The 14,913-nt window shown below is 46.3% G+C and overlaps 1 protein-coding gene across 1 annotated transcript; it reads left to right on the top strand.

Moving 5' to 3' along the window:
• The first annotated feature begins 1,052 nt into the window (after positions 1 to 1,052).
• On the top strand, positions 1,053 to 12,831 carry EIF4A3 (eukaryotic translation initiation factor 4A3). The gene is made up of 12 exons (XM_040244763.1): positions 1,053 to 1,317; positions 3,308 to 3,380; positions 4,005 to 4,071; positions 4,829 to 4,891; positions 5,676 to 5,808; positions 6,012 to 6,092; positions 7,208 to 7,349; positions 8,197 to 8,335; positions 8,957 to 9,072; positions 12,076 to 12,183; positions 12,284 to 12,411; positions 12,591 to 12,831. Exons 1-12 carry the CDS (start codon positions 1,149 to 1,151, stop codon positions 12,605 to 12,607), a joined length of 1,236 nt encoding a protein of 411 aa, XP_040100697.1. The 5' UTR covers positions 1,053 to 1,148; the 3' UTR covers positions 12,608 to 12,831.
• Positions 12,832 to 14,913: the final 2,082 nt, after the last annotated feature.

The raw sequence follows: 14,913 nt of genomic DNA, 5'->3' as shown, positions 1-14,913 counted from the left end.
CCACTCCGGTATTCTTGCCTGAAAATCTAATGGACAGAGGAATCTGGCTGGCTACAGTTCACGGGGTCGCAGAGTCGGACACGACTTAGTGACTAAACCACCACAGTGATGTGAGGCAAGCAAACAATGGTAAAGGACAGAGCTGGCACCTGGGGAAGTTTGTTTCACGAAGTTAAAGACGCTATTCTCTCACGACACAGATGAACCCGCGGCAGGTAGCAACGGTGGTTCAGAAGCCGATTCTGAGGAGCCGGATTCTTAGAGGCACTTAGAGAAGTTTAGGGTAAGATGCCATAACTGGTAATATTCTACAGGGCAACCGAAAGCCATCACCTCCAGGGCCATCTTTTCTGTAAGGCGGGATTTATTAGCGCCGCCATCAGACATGCGGAACACAGGGACTCGAAGAACAAGGAGACGCAGTCCAGGGTCACGCGACCATTCCTGGAGGCCGTGGAGCTGGGGACCATCTCATAAGCCTTACTCTCCCACACTCGACCCCGGGTAGGAGCTTTTGTGGGGCGGGGTGGTTAAAGTGAGAGCTGACAAGCAGGCAGTCAGATTCCAGATTTTTCAAAAGCAGACGATGTACAGTGGGGATATCCATCAGAAGGCAGTGATAACGAGTAATAACGCGTATGCCGGTGCAGGGCTGGGGACGTGCGCCCAAGTTCCCACTCGAAACAGGGCCACCAGGGGGATTTCGTCCGGAGCACGGGCGTACTGGCGCGGCCTGCAATCCCGTCTGCAGGGGCTACAGGTTTACAGTCCCGCATAGAGAATCCGGGGAACGCGGGGCGGGAGGGAAACCAATTCAACCCGAGAACCCACCCAACAGGGCCCCACGCGGTAGGCTCCTCGGCGCCCCGCTGCCTCCGCACCGATTAATCTTAGGAGTGAGTAGAGTTCGGCCCTGCGAGATCCCACGCGAGCCCCTCCCGAGCGACAGCCACAGCGCCGCCGGTCTCTCTGCGGCCAGCCTCCGTTCCCCTTTCACGTGACCAGGAACGCCCCGCCCCTTCCGAGGAGTGGCCCCGACGCACGCTCGTACGCACGCGTGATGGCGTCACTTCCTGGCGGCGGCGGCGCGGGGCCTTGCTTCCGATTTCCGCTGCGGCGCGCGCTCGGCTTTCAGCCGGTTCGGTATCATGGCGGCTACGGCCACGATGGCGACCTCGGGTTCGGCGCGGAAGCGGCTGCTCAAAGAAGAAGACATGACCAAAGTGGAATTCGAGACTAGCGAGGAGGTGGACGTGACCCCCACGTTCGACACCATGGGCCTGCGGGAGGACTTGCTGCGCGGCATCTATGCCTACGGTAGGTGGGCTCGGGGCGCGGGCTGGGGGCGCCCACGGAGAGAGCAGGGGCCCGGCCGGGGGTTGGGGCCCGAGACTGGGAGTCCTGCGTCCCTGGGGGCTGGCGGTCGGAGGTAAGGCCTAGCCCGGGGGCCCTACCCGCGTTTGTGTCGGCTGTTCGAGTGTTCTCTCGGCATGGCGCCGTGCTGGGTCCCGCGAGGGCTGCAGGGTCCTCTGTGCACTCCCAAGTCATTGATTCAGTGGATGACTGTCTTGTAACTAACAGGTGCTAGAACGTGCGCGGCTCCATGCACTGAGGGCATAGCAGTGAACCAGACAGGCCTAGGGTGCTTAAGTTGCATTTGGGAGAAAGTGGTAATGACTACGAAGAAAATAAAGCGGGTTAACTGAACCAAGCATGACTGGGGGAGGAGAGAGTTAATAGGGCAGTTAGGTTTGGGACCTCCCAGCCTGGCATCTGACCTGAGATCTGGGACAAAGCCCGTTATGAGTAGATGATGGTAGAACCGAGCAGAGAGAGAAGCTGGTCCCAGGGCCCTGCAGCCTGAAGCCTTGTGTATTCCAAGAAGAAAAAGAATGCCCCTTGGGAACCTAGGGGCAAGATTGGGGCGCGGGAGGGGCACAGCCAGCAAAGCGTGGTGCCAGATGATGAAGAATTTGTATTTTATTTCTAAGTCCAGTGGGGCCTTTGGAGGGTTCTAAACAGGGAAGTGGTGGGATCAGATTTACAGTTACAGAGGTGGTCCTGGGTGTCTGAAAACGGGGGGAGGCGAGGCAGGAGAGGAATCAGGGAATGTTAAGAGGCTTTTGTTCCAGTCCAGGGAAGCGATGTATTGTGTTGGAAATGGAGTGCTGACAGGGTTTGATTGTGGGTTGAATGTGAGGCTCAGAGGAAAGTCCTGGGTGTGTGAATAACTGGGTAGGTGATGATTCCCTCTCTTCTGGTGGGGGGCACTGGAGGGAACTCTTTCTGGATGAGTGGTGCTTGAGGGGCCTGTGAACTATCCTGTGGGACATGTAAGGGAGGCAGCTGGGGAGCCTGAGAAGAGGTGGGGTTGGGGATGCAGATAGGAGTGCTCAGCACTTGTGCTTAATGCCTGGGGCTGGGACAGACATCTTTTCTATCCAGCAGTCTCTGACACTGTGACAGTTCAGCACAGAGAAGGTGCTGAGGGAATGGGAGTGAAGAGCCATAGCAGCCAGGCCTGGTAGTGTGGCTGACAGCCCTGTCTGCCTCTGGGCACCCCACACATCGCTGCCCTAAAAACACTGTGTTTAGTTTTCCCAAACCATGTGCTGCGTCATCATGAGGGATTTAATTCATCTGTTATATTTGCTTTTGTGTTAGATAGGAAAGTGTATTCTATTTTATAAAACTACCAGAAATTGAGGTATGCTATGTTTATTTTCTTGTACAATAGAGGGATGGTGTTGTAGTTCATGTAGCTGCATCAAGCAGGAATGTGATCCAAGCAGTAGATGAAATGGAGTTCTAGGTGATATGAACAACTTGCAGACTTACTACTGGTTGGGAGTGGTGACTACAGTACTGATTGGTTTATCCTCCTTTTTTACCTTAAAAAGTAGTGTCACAGAACCCCCAGCAGTGCAGGTTATTATAATGTAGCCAAACAGTACACAAGTAGCCAAACAGTACACAAGTAATTGGAGTAAAGTGTGAGCCTCCCTGACCCCCATTCTCCAGGAGTAACCACAGACATTCTTTTTTTAACCTCAGGTCTCTCTGTTTTGCAACAGTGTTCCTTAGAGAGTGTTTCTGTATAAATAAAATTGTGTGTTGGTATGAAAATCCCCTTCAGCCTAGTACTTCATTCAGTAGCAGTTTTTCTGAGCTTAGTATATTGGACATTGGGTTATGAGTGGGTGGGGAATTTTAAAAAGATACCATCTTCCCCACAAGGAGCTCCAGTTATGGTTTTAAGTATGCTGTCCTAGTGGCTAGAGCTCATTTTTTTTGTTTTAATTTACAGGTTTTGAAAAACCGTCAGCAATCCAGCAGCGAGCTATTAAGCAGATAATTAAAGGAAGAGATGTCATTGCGCAGTAAGTCTGCACGTGCAATAGGAGTCAGGTGCTAGTCAGCCCAGGAATTTGTAGTTCAGTGCTTCTCCATTCAAACGCCTCTACCAGCTCTTGACTGGACTTCAGCTATGGGCTGTTTTTATTTTTGTGTCCTCCACTCTAGAAAACATTCTTTTTTTTCTTTAAGCCAGATTTACTTACTTATTGATTGGTGTATGGAACTATACATTAATACTCTTTTAATAGCTTTATTTCTGATTTGCCTTATTTTTAAAGACTCATTTACCAAAAAAAAAAAAAGTCTGAAATTGTAGAAGAGAATTATATAAAAGGTAATCCTTTTGTGCTGCCTGGAACACCCATTCTACAGATTCTGCAGTTCTGTAACCCCTGATGCAAAGGCCACTTTTACTGTCCTTATCACCTGTGATTTAAAGGTTGTGCCTAAGTCCTACCTCCTTGTAGTTAAGATGTTGGTTAGGGCATTGGGGTCAGTGAAGCGGGGGACTCTCCTTGGAAGAAGCTGCCTAAATGCTTCTGCAGCCCACCGCCTCAGAGCACTGCTGCAGCAGGGGTTACATGAATGGGAGCAGTGGCATGTAGCCCAGCATTCTACATCCCATTTATCTGTGTTTTCTTTACTAGATCTCAGTCTGGTACAGGCAAAACAGCCACCTTCAGTATTTCTGTCCTCCAGTGTTTGGATATTCAGGTAATCTTAAACTTTAATCCTTGGAAATACTTCCTTTACCTTCTGTAACTACAGTGTTCAAGAAGTACAGTTCTTAAATATATCTAGTACTGAATAAACGTATTTAAAGAGAATCTTAATTGTACACTAGTATCTGAGCTAATGTCCTGTCAGAAATGCCTTTTTATTTAAAGTTTTTAAAAATTTTATTGAAATGCAGTTGATTTGCAGTGCTACATTAGTTTCAGATGTAGCAAAGTGCTTCAGATGTGTGTGTGGACATGTATACTTTTAAAGATTCTTTCCCATTATAAGTTATCTATTTTATGTATATAGTAGTGTGTATATTTTATTTCCAAACTCCTAATTTATTCTGCTCCACACCCTTTCTCATATTGTTTTCTATGTCTATAAATTGGGAGGTTTTTTTTAACTAGGGGAAATCCTTGTCTGCAAACAAGAATCCTGACTAGTATACCTCATTATTGCTGGTTATCTGGTTTAAGTAATATTCAGACTTGCTTCCCTGAAATCAGATGTGTGGTTTACATGAGGTGATATTCAGAATAGATCTGAGTCTGAATATGTGCGGTCTACCTGGAGAAGGGAATGGCACCCCACTCCAGTATTTTTGCCTGGAGAATTCCATGGACAGAGGAACCTGGTGGGCTACAGTCCATGGGGATGCAAAGAGTCGGACACAGCTGAGCAACTGACACACACACACCTCTCGAAAAGACTGAGGTTCTCTATTTTCTGACAAAAATTATTTTCCTAGGTTCGTGAAACCCAAGCTTTGATCTTGGCTCCAACAAGAGAGTTAGCTGTACAGATCCAGAAGGTGAGTTGGTTAAAGATGGCAATGTCGTATTTGCAAGTACACTTGGTCCTTGAATACATGAGTTTGAACTGCATGTACTACAGTACTGCCTGATCTGAACTTGGGTGGCTCCAAGGATAGGGAGGGCTGACTGAAGTCTGTATGGATTTGTGACTGAGCTTGGGTTTGGGGGTGTCTGGAGTCAGTATATAGGTGTCATCCCTAACCTTCCTCTGCCATTCACACTGGTCAAGCCAACTGATTGACTTAATTGAATCTGTTTTTTCTCTTCTTGGGTTTTTTTCCCCTGATTCCTCATGTTTTGCCGTAAATCACTGGTTTGTGTGAAGTCATCTTTAGTTCTGCTTGTATGATTCCCCTTAGTTTTTTGCAATCTTACAATTACAGTTTTTTTCCAAAAAAGTCCATCTTAATAAAAATTGTAACTATTCTGTTTTTATAGTGTAAACACTGTGGAAATGGAAATGTGTTTGTTAAGATGTTAATATTGTCTCTGGGTGGTAGGATTGTAAATTTTGCATGTTTTCATATTTTTCTTCAGTTTCTAATACATACTGCTTTTATAATAAAACAGTAAAACTAACTTCATTCTGGTGCAGAAAAGAGTGGAAGGAGGAGACTTGGGCTGTCTGTAGTTTTATGATAGAAGTAATAGCATAAATAATACCTGATGGTCATTTTAAATTCGAATAGAAGCAGTCTTCATTTGGGGAGAACTCAGGTGTTTCTGACTTGAGAGCGGTCTTGGGGCAGACCTTGGACATGAACCTGTGTTTTAATTCAGGGCCTGCTTGCTTTGGGTGACTACATGAATGTCCAGTGCCATGCCTGCATCGGGGGCACCAATGTGGGGGAGGACATCCGGAAATTGGACTACGGACAGCACGTTGTCGCCGGCACACCTGGGCGTGTCTTTGGTGATTAATTGCTTTCATCTGTAAAAAGTACTTCAGTGATAGAGGACTATTTTCATTTTGATACACTATCTGATAACTTTTTGCATTTGAGTAACTTTTAAGAAGTGGAGGGAAGGTCCCTGAAATGTGATGAAAACTGGTTGAAATGGCTGGCTCTTTACTTAAAACCTGACCTCTACTTATTTGGAAATCTAATTTTATAGATATGATTCGTCGCAGGAGTTTGAGGACACGTGCTATCAAGATGTTGGTTTTGGATGAGGCTGATGAAATGTTGAATAAAGGTATGAATAACAAGAGTTTTCTAGACTTGGGATGTATTTCATGTATTTCTACTAAAATACATGAGGACGAATAAGTGAGGACCCCTTCGTGACAGCAGTGTGCTCTTAATACAGTGACTGGGAAATGTGTGATGACAGCTGTCACCTTGGTTCAGTAGCAGCTGTGACCAGTACCTCAGAGTCCTCACGCCTCTGTTCCCTGCACATCCCCTCCACAGTCCTACTTCCACATCAGGGGGCCAGGTGGGTCATCTCTAGATACTCTGGTCTCCCAGTGTAAAGGGAATAGTTTCCTTCTCAGGAGTCATCAGTAATTCATGGGGTTCTTCCCAGGTGTTTTTCTGGTCCCTGGTCCTTGAGCAGTTCTCTTAGAACCTAGAGGCTAATGGTGTCCCTCGGAGCTGCCCTCCACCCCACGTCTGTCTGGGGCCCCTTACCTGGAGGTCCTGCTCATCAGCTAAGTTAAAGGTACAGTTACTACAAAGTGAGGTTTCTAGACCAGCAACATCTATGTCAGCTGGGAATGCACTGGAAATACAGCGTCTGGACCCCTGATCTCAGCAGTCAGGGCCTCGCAGCTGCCTGCCCCCTTCTCATGTGCTGTCTTCTAACCCCGTCCTGCAGAGGTGGTGGTGTGGTGACCCGAGGGCGAGGTCCTGCTTGCCAGCAGATTTTATTCATCCTGTACCCTGTGAAATAATGTAAACTAGTTGCATTATTTAATAGGGAGGTTTTTAAGTCAAGGTATCACTGACGTCTAACATTTTCAGGTGTACAACAAGACTCAGTATCTGTGGGAGATTGGTTTTGAATGGGGGGGTTTTTTAATTGAAGGTTTTTTAGTGAAAATCCAGATCTCTGGATTTATGGGCTCAGGTTTCTGTTGCTTTTAACTGTTGGCATCCAGGACTCTTGGGTGGGATCAGGGTCGCCAGAGCTCACCAGGGAGAGAAGAGGGGATGTGAGAATTTGGTCCAGTTCTATAAGAAGATTCCTTGTGAAATCTCATACCTTAAAACCACAATCTACATCTAATTAAATGAACAGTTGATGTGCGACTTGTGTCAAGAGTGTACCGCCTTAAAAGTTCCTGTGTGTCTCATTCCTCATCCCAGGTTTCAAAGAACAGATCTACGACGTGTACAGGTACTTGCCCCCAGCCACACAGGTGGTGCTCATCAGTGCCACACTGCCCCATGAGATCCTCGAGATGACCAACAAGTTCATGACCGACCCCATCCGCATCTTGGTAAAACGGTGAGCATGCCCTATTTCTCAAGAGAGACTAAAACAGCATCGTTGTATCAGGTTTTCAGTTCAGTTCTGTTGCTGAGTCGTGTCCAACTCTTTGTGACCCCATGGACTGCAGCACGCTAGGCTTCCCTGTCCATCACCAACTCCTGGAGCTTGCTCAGACTCATGTCCATGGAGTCGGTGATGCCATCCAGCCAGCTCATCTTCTGTTGTCCCCTCTGCCTTCAGTCTTTCCCAGCATCAGGGTCTTTTCCAGTGAGTCAGTTCTTTGCCTCAGGTGGCCAAAGTTTTGGAACTTTAGCATTAGTCTTTCCAATGAATATTCAGAACTGATTTCCTTTAGGATTAACTGGTTTGATCTCCTTGCAGTCCAAGGGACTCTCGAGTCTTCTACAACACCGCAGTTCAAAAGGGTCAGTTCTTTGGCTCTCAGCTTTCTTTATGGTCCAACTCTAACATCCATGTGGTGACTTCTCTCTTTTGAAAAGCAAGCTTTTATATATTCTCCTTTGATTGAGTAATTTCAGGTATAAAAATTTGCTGATAGTATTTATTTATCAGTGAGATTTTTTGTTGCTGGGAGTAAAATGTGTATTATATTAGACAGCCAAACATTTTGTTTAGAACCATATACAAGGTGTGGTTAAAGGTTCAGCCTAACCCTGAGCTTGGGCTCATTCAGTGGAAGTGGTGACTCCTGGGAGGATGTGGCAGGTGGGAGGGGCGGGGATCTAATGACCAGACTCCTGTGCTGCCAGGGTTCAGGCTGGCACCTGGAATGGCACCTGGGCTGTGTGTGCCCTCGTTTGGGTTGGAGGGATGAGTTGACAAAATTGTCTTTGTCCTCCAGTGATGAACTGACTCTTGAAGGCATCAAGCAGTTTTTTGTGGCTGTGGAACGGGAAGAGTGGAAGTTTGACACCCTGTGTGACCTCTACGACACGCTGACCATCACACAGGCTGTCATCTTCTGTAATACCAAGAGGAAGGTGCGTGGTTGTCCTGGCTCTTCAATGTCCTTGTAGCAAAACAAAAAACGAAAATCATAGAACTTACACTTTTTCTGTTGAAGGCCAGAAGTACATGTTTTAGGCTCTGGGCACATGGTCTCTGCAGCATACACTTGGCTTTGCCCTTTAGATCAAAGTTGCCACATGTAATGGGTGGACAAGTGAGTATGTCCCGGGACCATGTGTACCAGGTGTTGGTCTGGTCCCGTGCTTGTAGGCTCGGGACCACTGGTTTGGATGGCACTGGAGCCTGCGTCTGTGAGCTCCCGTGTGATGCTGATGTGCGGGTAGAGCTGAGAACCCTGGCAGCTTCCTTGGAAAAGGAGGATTTGGACTACATTCCAAAAAAGATTGGAATTAAAATTTCTAATGAGAACATTGACACATATATATATGAATTTTTTTAAAGAGAATTTTTGCCCCAATATTTGCTGGACAAATTTAAGTTTTCTGCACATTCAGTGAAGATCAGTGTGAGTTTTAAGAACATTTGTTTTATGAGTATTTGTATTGGTCCTGCAGGTAATTGACATGAAATCCTGAATGCAGTCTCTGGTTTGGTTTGTGAGCTTATCGCAGCCCCTGTCTACTCATCTGTAGGTTGACTGGCTGACGGAGAAGATGAGGGAAGCTAACTTTACCGTGTCGTCCATGCATGGGGACATGCCCCAGAAGGAGCGAGAGTCCATCATGAAGGAGTTCCGGTCAGGTGCCAGGTGGGTTGGGTGCCCCCTCTGCTCCTGCACTGGGGCCACGGGCCAGCATTTACGGGGTATTACCTGAGCTCCGGGAGGTCGCTGACATGCTTGGTGAGCAGGGCAGCCGCTGTGATGTGATAGATTAGGCTGAGGTGAGAACTAACCTTAACTAGAGGATCAGTTGTCTTATTTAGAAGCATATTTTTCTTGTTTCCAAAAAAAAAAACGGGGATTTTCTGTTTATCTGTTTGTACTGGTTTTAGCTTAATCCCACCGCAGCTGGCGAACCCGGTTTGTATGATTTCTTCCCCTCGGTGTGCATTCAGAGTCGCCTTGTGGCCAAGCATGGGGTTGTTTTGAGGCCATTCTTTGTGCTCGGACAGGAGGGGTTCTGTGCTGTGCAGGCGCCCTGTGTCCTGGCTCTGCCTGTTGGCTTTCAGTTGGTTAATTGTGTTTCTCAGACCTGCATCCTTACCCCTCTCCCTTTGACTCTGTTTCATCTGTGTTGAGAGTGCTGGCCTTTCTCTTGGGGGTTCTGCTTGTGTGTCCAAGTTCAGAATTACTAGACGTCTGGAGGATTTAACCGCTACCTTGGAAGTACCTGCCCTGCTTTACTCGGGCCTCCGTCCTGAACCCTGGTCGTCTGCGCCAGTCTCCTTAGTGTACCTTTCTTCCTGCACATCAGGCTCCGAGTGCTCGGTGTCTCCGTAGTGCCACCTTTCTTCCTTCACATCTGGTTTCCAGACTTAAGCTTTAGATGGATTTCGTGCAACCAGCATAGTGTTGGGTTTTGTTTTTCCTCTCCTTTAAAAAAAAAGTTAATTGGTTTATTTGACTGCGCCAGGTCTTAGTTGCGGCTTGTGTGGTCTTGTTCCTCGACCAGGAATTGAACCCAGGCCCCCTGAATTGGGAGCTAAGAGTCTTAGCGCATGGACCACCAGGGAAGTCCCTGTTTTTCTTTTTCTTTTAATCTGATGATGATTGCTATCTTTTAGTTGGAATATTTAGCCCAGTTTTGTTGTTTGTTGTTCAGTTACTCAGTTGTGTCCAACTCTTTGTGACCCCGTGGACTGTAGCATGCCCGGCTTCCCTGTCCTTCACTAACTCCTGGAGTTTGCTCAAACTCATGTCCATTGAGTTGGTGATGGTATCCAACCATCTCATTCTCTGCCTCCCCCTTCTCTTGCCTTCAGTCTTTCCCAGCATCAGGGTCTTTTCTAATGAGTCAACTCTTCACATCAGGTTGCCAAAATATGGGAGCTTCAGTTTCAGCATCAGCCCTTCCAGTGAATATTCAGGATTGATTTCCTTTAGGACTGGCTGGTTTGATCTCCTTGCTATCCGAAGGACTCTTCTAGCACCACAATTTGAAAGCATCAATTCTCTGGTGCTCTTATATTTGGTTTTAAATTTTATAAGATAAAATTGTCTATCTTTAAGCGTATTTTACTTGTCATTTCTTTAGTTTGGATTTTATTCTTGTTATTCCTTTCTTCACTTTTTACTTTGGAAAATGTTTATATTTTATTTCTTTGTGTTATTTAGCTGCTGATGATGCTTAAGAGTTATCAGCAACTATGGTTGATGGTACTTTTACACCCTCCCCTGAGGGTGTAGAGAACTTGAAACCCTTGACTTCAGTGACCCTCCAGACTTCTGTCGCTGTTTTCATGTGTTTTAATTTACCTGTATTTCAACCCCCACAAGACGTTTTTGCTTCATATGACGAAACGGGTCTGATTCATACTATAAATGCTTTGTGCTGACCACACGTGTTACTCGTCTGTCTTTCCTTTATCTCTGAGCAGCTTCTGTCAGGGCTGCATTTCCTTCTGCCTGAAGGATGTCTCTGTATTTAGTTTGTGTCAGCTGGTCTGTGAAAATGTCTACTTCATCTTAAAACATCTCCTGATGTTGAAGGAGGCAGTCTAGCAGGATTGGTCCCAGGAGTCCCGTGGACATCAGACTCTGGGCGCTCACATCCCTTATGTGAAGTGGCCTGGTGCAGTTGGCCTTCCGTGTTTGGTGTTTCTTGGTTGCCGTTGTTCCTGTCAAGACGCCACTCCTATGAAAAGAGTGTCTTTTCTGCAGGCTGCTCCTTAGGTCTGTTTCATTTGTGCTTTGTTTCAGTGGTTTTCACCCTCCTGGATCCATGTGTGATTCGGTCTTACTCCTCCTATTTGGAGTTTATATGGCTCTTGGCCTCACCCCTCAGGTGGTGCTCTGGCTCCACTCTTTGCTCTCTCTCTGGGGCTCCAGTTCTGTGTGATTACCTGGTAGCAGCAACACCTCTCGAACTTTTTTTCCTGTTCTATTGTCCCTTCAAACTTTGAATGTTTCTATACCAATAGTGATATCCAGTAGGAATGTAAATCAAGTAAACACATGTTATTTAATCCTGTATATCATTTCAACATACAATCAGCATTAAAAATATTAATGAGGTTTTCTGCCTCCCCCCCCCCTTTTTTTGGTACTAAGTATCCAAATATAGTGTGAATTTTACAACTTCAGGCAATCTCATTTCAGACCAGCCACTCTGGTGCTTTGTGAGCTGGTGGCCTCAGCATTGGATAGCGTGGGTCTGTGGTGTGACAGATTCTGTCCTTTGAGGACAGAGTGGTGTGAGTTGCACTTCTAACTAGAAGACACTGTGTTGTGCACCAAAATCAGTGAGGCTGGTGTACTTGATTTTTTGCTAGACAGAAGCAAAATGTCCTTCCCAAGTAGTGATTGCTCTAAACAAATTAAATGTAATAGAGTAAAAGAAAGCCTGTATATATGTGTGTGTGTGTATATATATACACACACACACATATATATGTATTTTTTTATTTTAATGAGATAAACACATGACTTAAGTAACTAAGTAAACCAAACATGCCTTCTGAATGGGGCTTTCTGGTGCTGTCCTGCATGCTTTAGCCTGCAGAGGGACCAGTATGAGGAGCCCTAGTGTGCTCATAGCTGGTTTGACCCTTTTATGCTAGGTGATTGTCTCAAATGCCTTTCTTTCTGCAGCCGAGTGCTCATTTCTACAGACGTCTGGGCCCGGGGGCTGGACGTGCCCCAGGTGTCCCTCATCATTAACTATGACCTACCCAACAACAGAGAGCTGTACATACACAGGTACGCCATGCAAGCTTTTCCTTGGTTTCACTGTTGTTGGTGGATATACTGAAACCTTCTTTGCTGTGTTTACTAAAGTGATTTTGCTTTATTCTTAAAGAATTGGGCGATCAGGTCGATATGGCCGAAAGGGTGTGGCCATTAATTTTGTAAAGAATGATGATATCCGCATCCTCAGAGACATCGAGCAGTACTACTCCACTCAGATTGATGAGATGCCTATGAATGGTGAGACCCTAAGTCTGTCTGATTGTTGTAGGAAGAATTTCCTGGTTCCTAGTTTGGGGCACTTGAGGTTTTCCCATTTTGCTTTGTTTTTGTCAAGTCTTTTGTTAGCGTTTAGTTAACTTTATAAATTTTCATTTTGTTTGTATTATTTCTTATTGTTTATCTTTCTTCACTTTCAGTTGCTGATCTGATCTGAAAAATCTACTCACTGGAGCCTCTTCGTCTATTTTGTATCAGTTTGGAAATATTTAGAGGCGGTTTCTATTTAACAGGGTTTGTGCGAACTCTATTCTCAAAACACATCCCTCCCCACGACCTCACCCCGGAACGAACTCTGGAGATGGGGCTACCTTTTCTTACCCACATGTAAATAATGCATTGCTTTCTTTTTCATTAAACATTTAAAACTTTTCCCATAAATTCTAATTTGTATTTCTTAAGGTGGACCCAGCTTTTACTGTCTGTATGATCTCCTTTTACTCAATTTTGACCTTTAAGATGGTAAAATAGAAATGGTAAGCTGCCTGGCCTCTCCACGCTTCCCCAGATTAGAACCCGATCCCATTTCTTTAAGGATGGCAGGTGGGGGAGTCAGACCATCAGTACTTTTCTTTGGGTTGGCCTGGGTCTGTGTGCCTGGGTGCAGAGGGCAAGATGGGATCCCTGGGTGGATAACTGTAAGGAACCGTTCACAGCCAGGCTTCTCTGGGTTAATGAGCCCACCTGTCTTGGCTGAGGAGGGGCCAACAGTAAACAAGCCTCAAGGGAAGGCACCTGAGAAACTCAGCCTAAATCAGATGTTGTCAAGTAAAGAAACAAATGTAGATGTCCACAGAAGTGTACCCTTGGGGATGATTCAGAAGTGGTATGTGATTTCCAACGGTTTCATAACCATTAGCCCTGAGTGTTGGTGAAGATGTTGGTGCGTGATGTTCATGTGAGTAGGTACAGACTTTCTGTAAGGCAGCCGGGCTCTTGGGTAGTAGGAGCCGTTGGAATGATACTCCCCTTTGAGGGAGTCACTCTGCCATCGGCAGTGGTCTGGAGTACAGGCTGCACAGGTGTGCTCACCAGTGTCCCCCAGCACCAGGGAAAGAGGCCTGAAAGGGCTGTGCAGCGCCAGGGGTTGGGGAGGGAAGCGACGTCCTATCTGCACTGATGCACACGGGCGGGTGTCTGGGACCGCTTAGTGTCACAGGCCGAGGGGGTTCAGCTGCTCTCCATGGTGGCTAAGTGTTGGAGTTGGTGTGGAAATAACCCAAATGCCCACTGAACTGAAAGATGCAAGTACACATGATGGCTATTGTTTGGCAGTAGAAGGGAATGAAGAGCTGGCACATGTTGCAATTTGAACCTTGAAATAGGCTGAGGAGAACAAGCCAGTCACAAAGAGCCACACACGTGCTTCTGTTTCTATTAAATGTGTAAATCCATAGAGACAGTGGATAACCGGTTTTCTGGGGACTGAGAGGGGGTGATTGATAAAGGGTACAGGGCTTCTTTGAGGGTGACGGAAATGTTCTGGAACTAGAAGTATGGTTGCACAATTCTATGAATATACTAAAAGGTAGGGAATTGTACATTTTAAAGTGGTAAATTGTGAAGTATGTGAACTGCATCAAAAATCAGGTGGGGAATCTAATACTTCCTCTAAATTATACTTAAAAAGGGCATGAGCAAGGGGGAAAATACTTGTAAAGCATGTACTTGACAAAAGACAAACTGGAAAATACAAAGAATTTTGTGTGTAGGTAGAATGATGGTCCCCCCAAGTGTGTGCTTAGTTCCTTAGTCGTGTCCAACTTTTTGTGACCCCGTGGACTGTAGCCAGCCAGGCTCCTCTGTCTATGGAATTTTCCAGGCAAGAATGCTGGAGTTGATTGCCATTTTCTTCTCCAGGAGATCTTCCTGACCCAAGGATTGAACCTGTGACTCTTGAGTCTCTTGCATTGGCAGGCAGGTTCTTTATCACTAGCGCCACCTGGAATTGGGTTCTAACATGACAGACTCAAGAACTGAGGGCTAAGTATGAGGGCTACTAATTGTCTATCAACTTCCATTTTTTTCTTAGGACCTCAGACAATAGTGAAAATAAGGAATTATTGTCTGTCAGTGCTGTGGGCAAGAATATGTCCTAGATAAGGAGTCTCTGCGGGGGGCGCTCCGCAGAAAGAGAGGCAGTGGAACTTCCCTCGGCAAAGCTGAGGGGTCCCGAGGACAGGTGAGCCGGCTGTCCGCTAACCCAGCCCCTCGGCGAGCGAGAGACAATCAGACGCGACAGGGGTTGCATCTAAGCAGTTGTTTTATTGCTGCTTGCTCTTGGTTTATAAAGGCAAGCGGGGGGGGGGGGGGGGGGGGGTGTTGCGAGGGACTTTCCATAGTTGCACCAATCACATTAAAGGTCAAATCGTCATGTGCCATCATTATAACAGGAGTCTGTGGTGATCACGCGCTGTCCACGTGCACGGAAATCAAGAGAGCCAATCAAAAGTTTTGACAAAC

Source organism: Oryx dammah, unplaced genomic scaffold (assembly GCF_014754425.2).
Source record: "Oryx dammah isolate SB20612 unplaced genomic scaffold, SCBI_Odam_1.1 HiC_scaffold_8, whole genome shotgun sequence".
NCBI lineage: Eukaryota > Metazoa > Chordata > Mammalia > Artiodactyla > Bovidae > Oryx > Oryx dammah.
This window is presented reverse-complemented; position numbering and strand designations above follow the sequence as displayed.

What these genes read in the sequence shown, in the direction of transcription:
- EIF4A3 (XM_040244763.1), top strand. Translation starts at nt 1,149, where the DNA reads ATGGCGGCTACGGCCACGATGGCGACCTCGGGTTCGGCGCGGAAGCGG. An exon ending in GGAAGAGATGTCATTGCGCA is followed by an intron (nt 3,381 to 4,004) that starts GTAAGTCTGCAC and finishes TTTCTTTACTAG; the next exon opens with ATCTCAGTCTGGTACAGGCA. An exon ending in ATCCGCATCTTGGTAAAACG is followed by an intron (nt 7,350 to 8,196) that starts GTGAGCATGCCC and finishes TTTGTCCTCCAG; the next exon opens with TGATGAACTGACTCTTGAAG.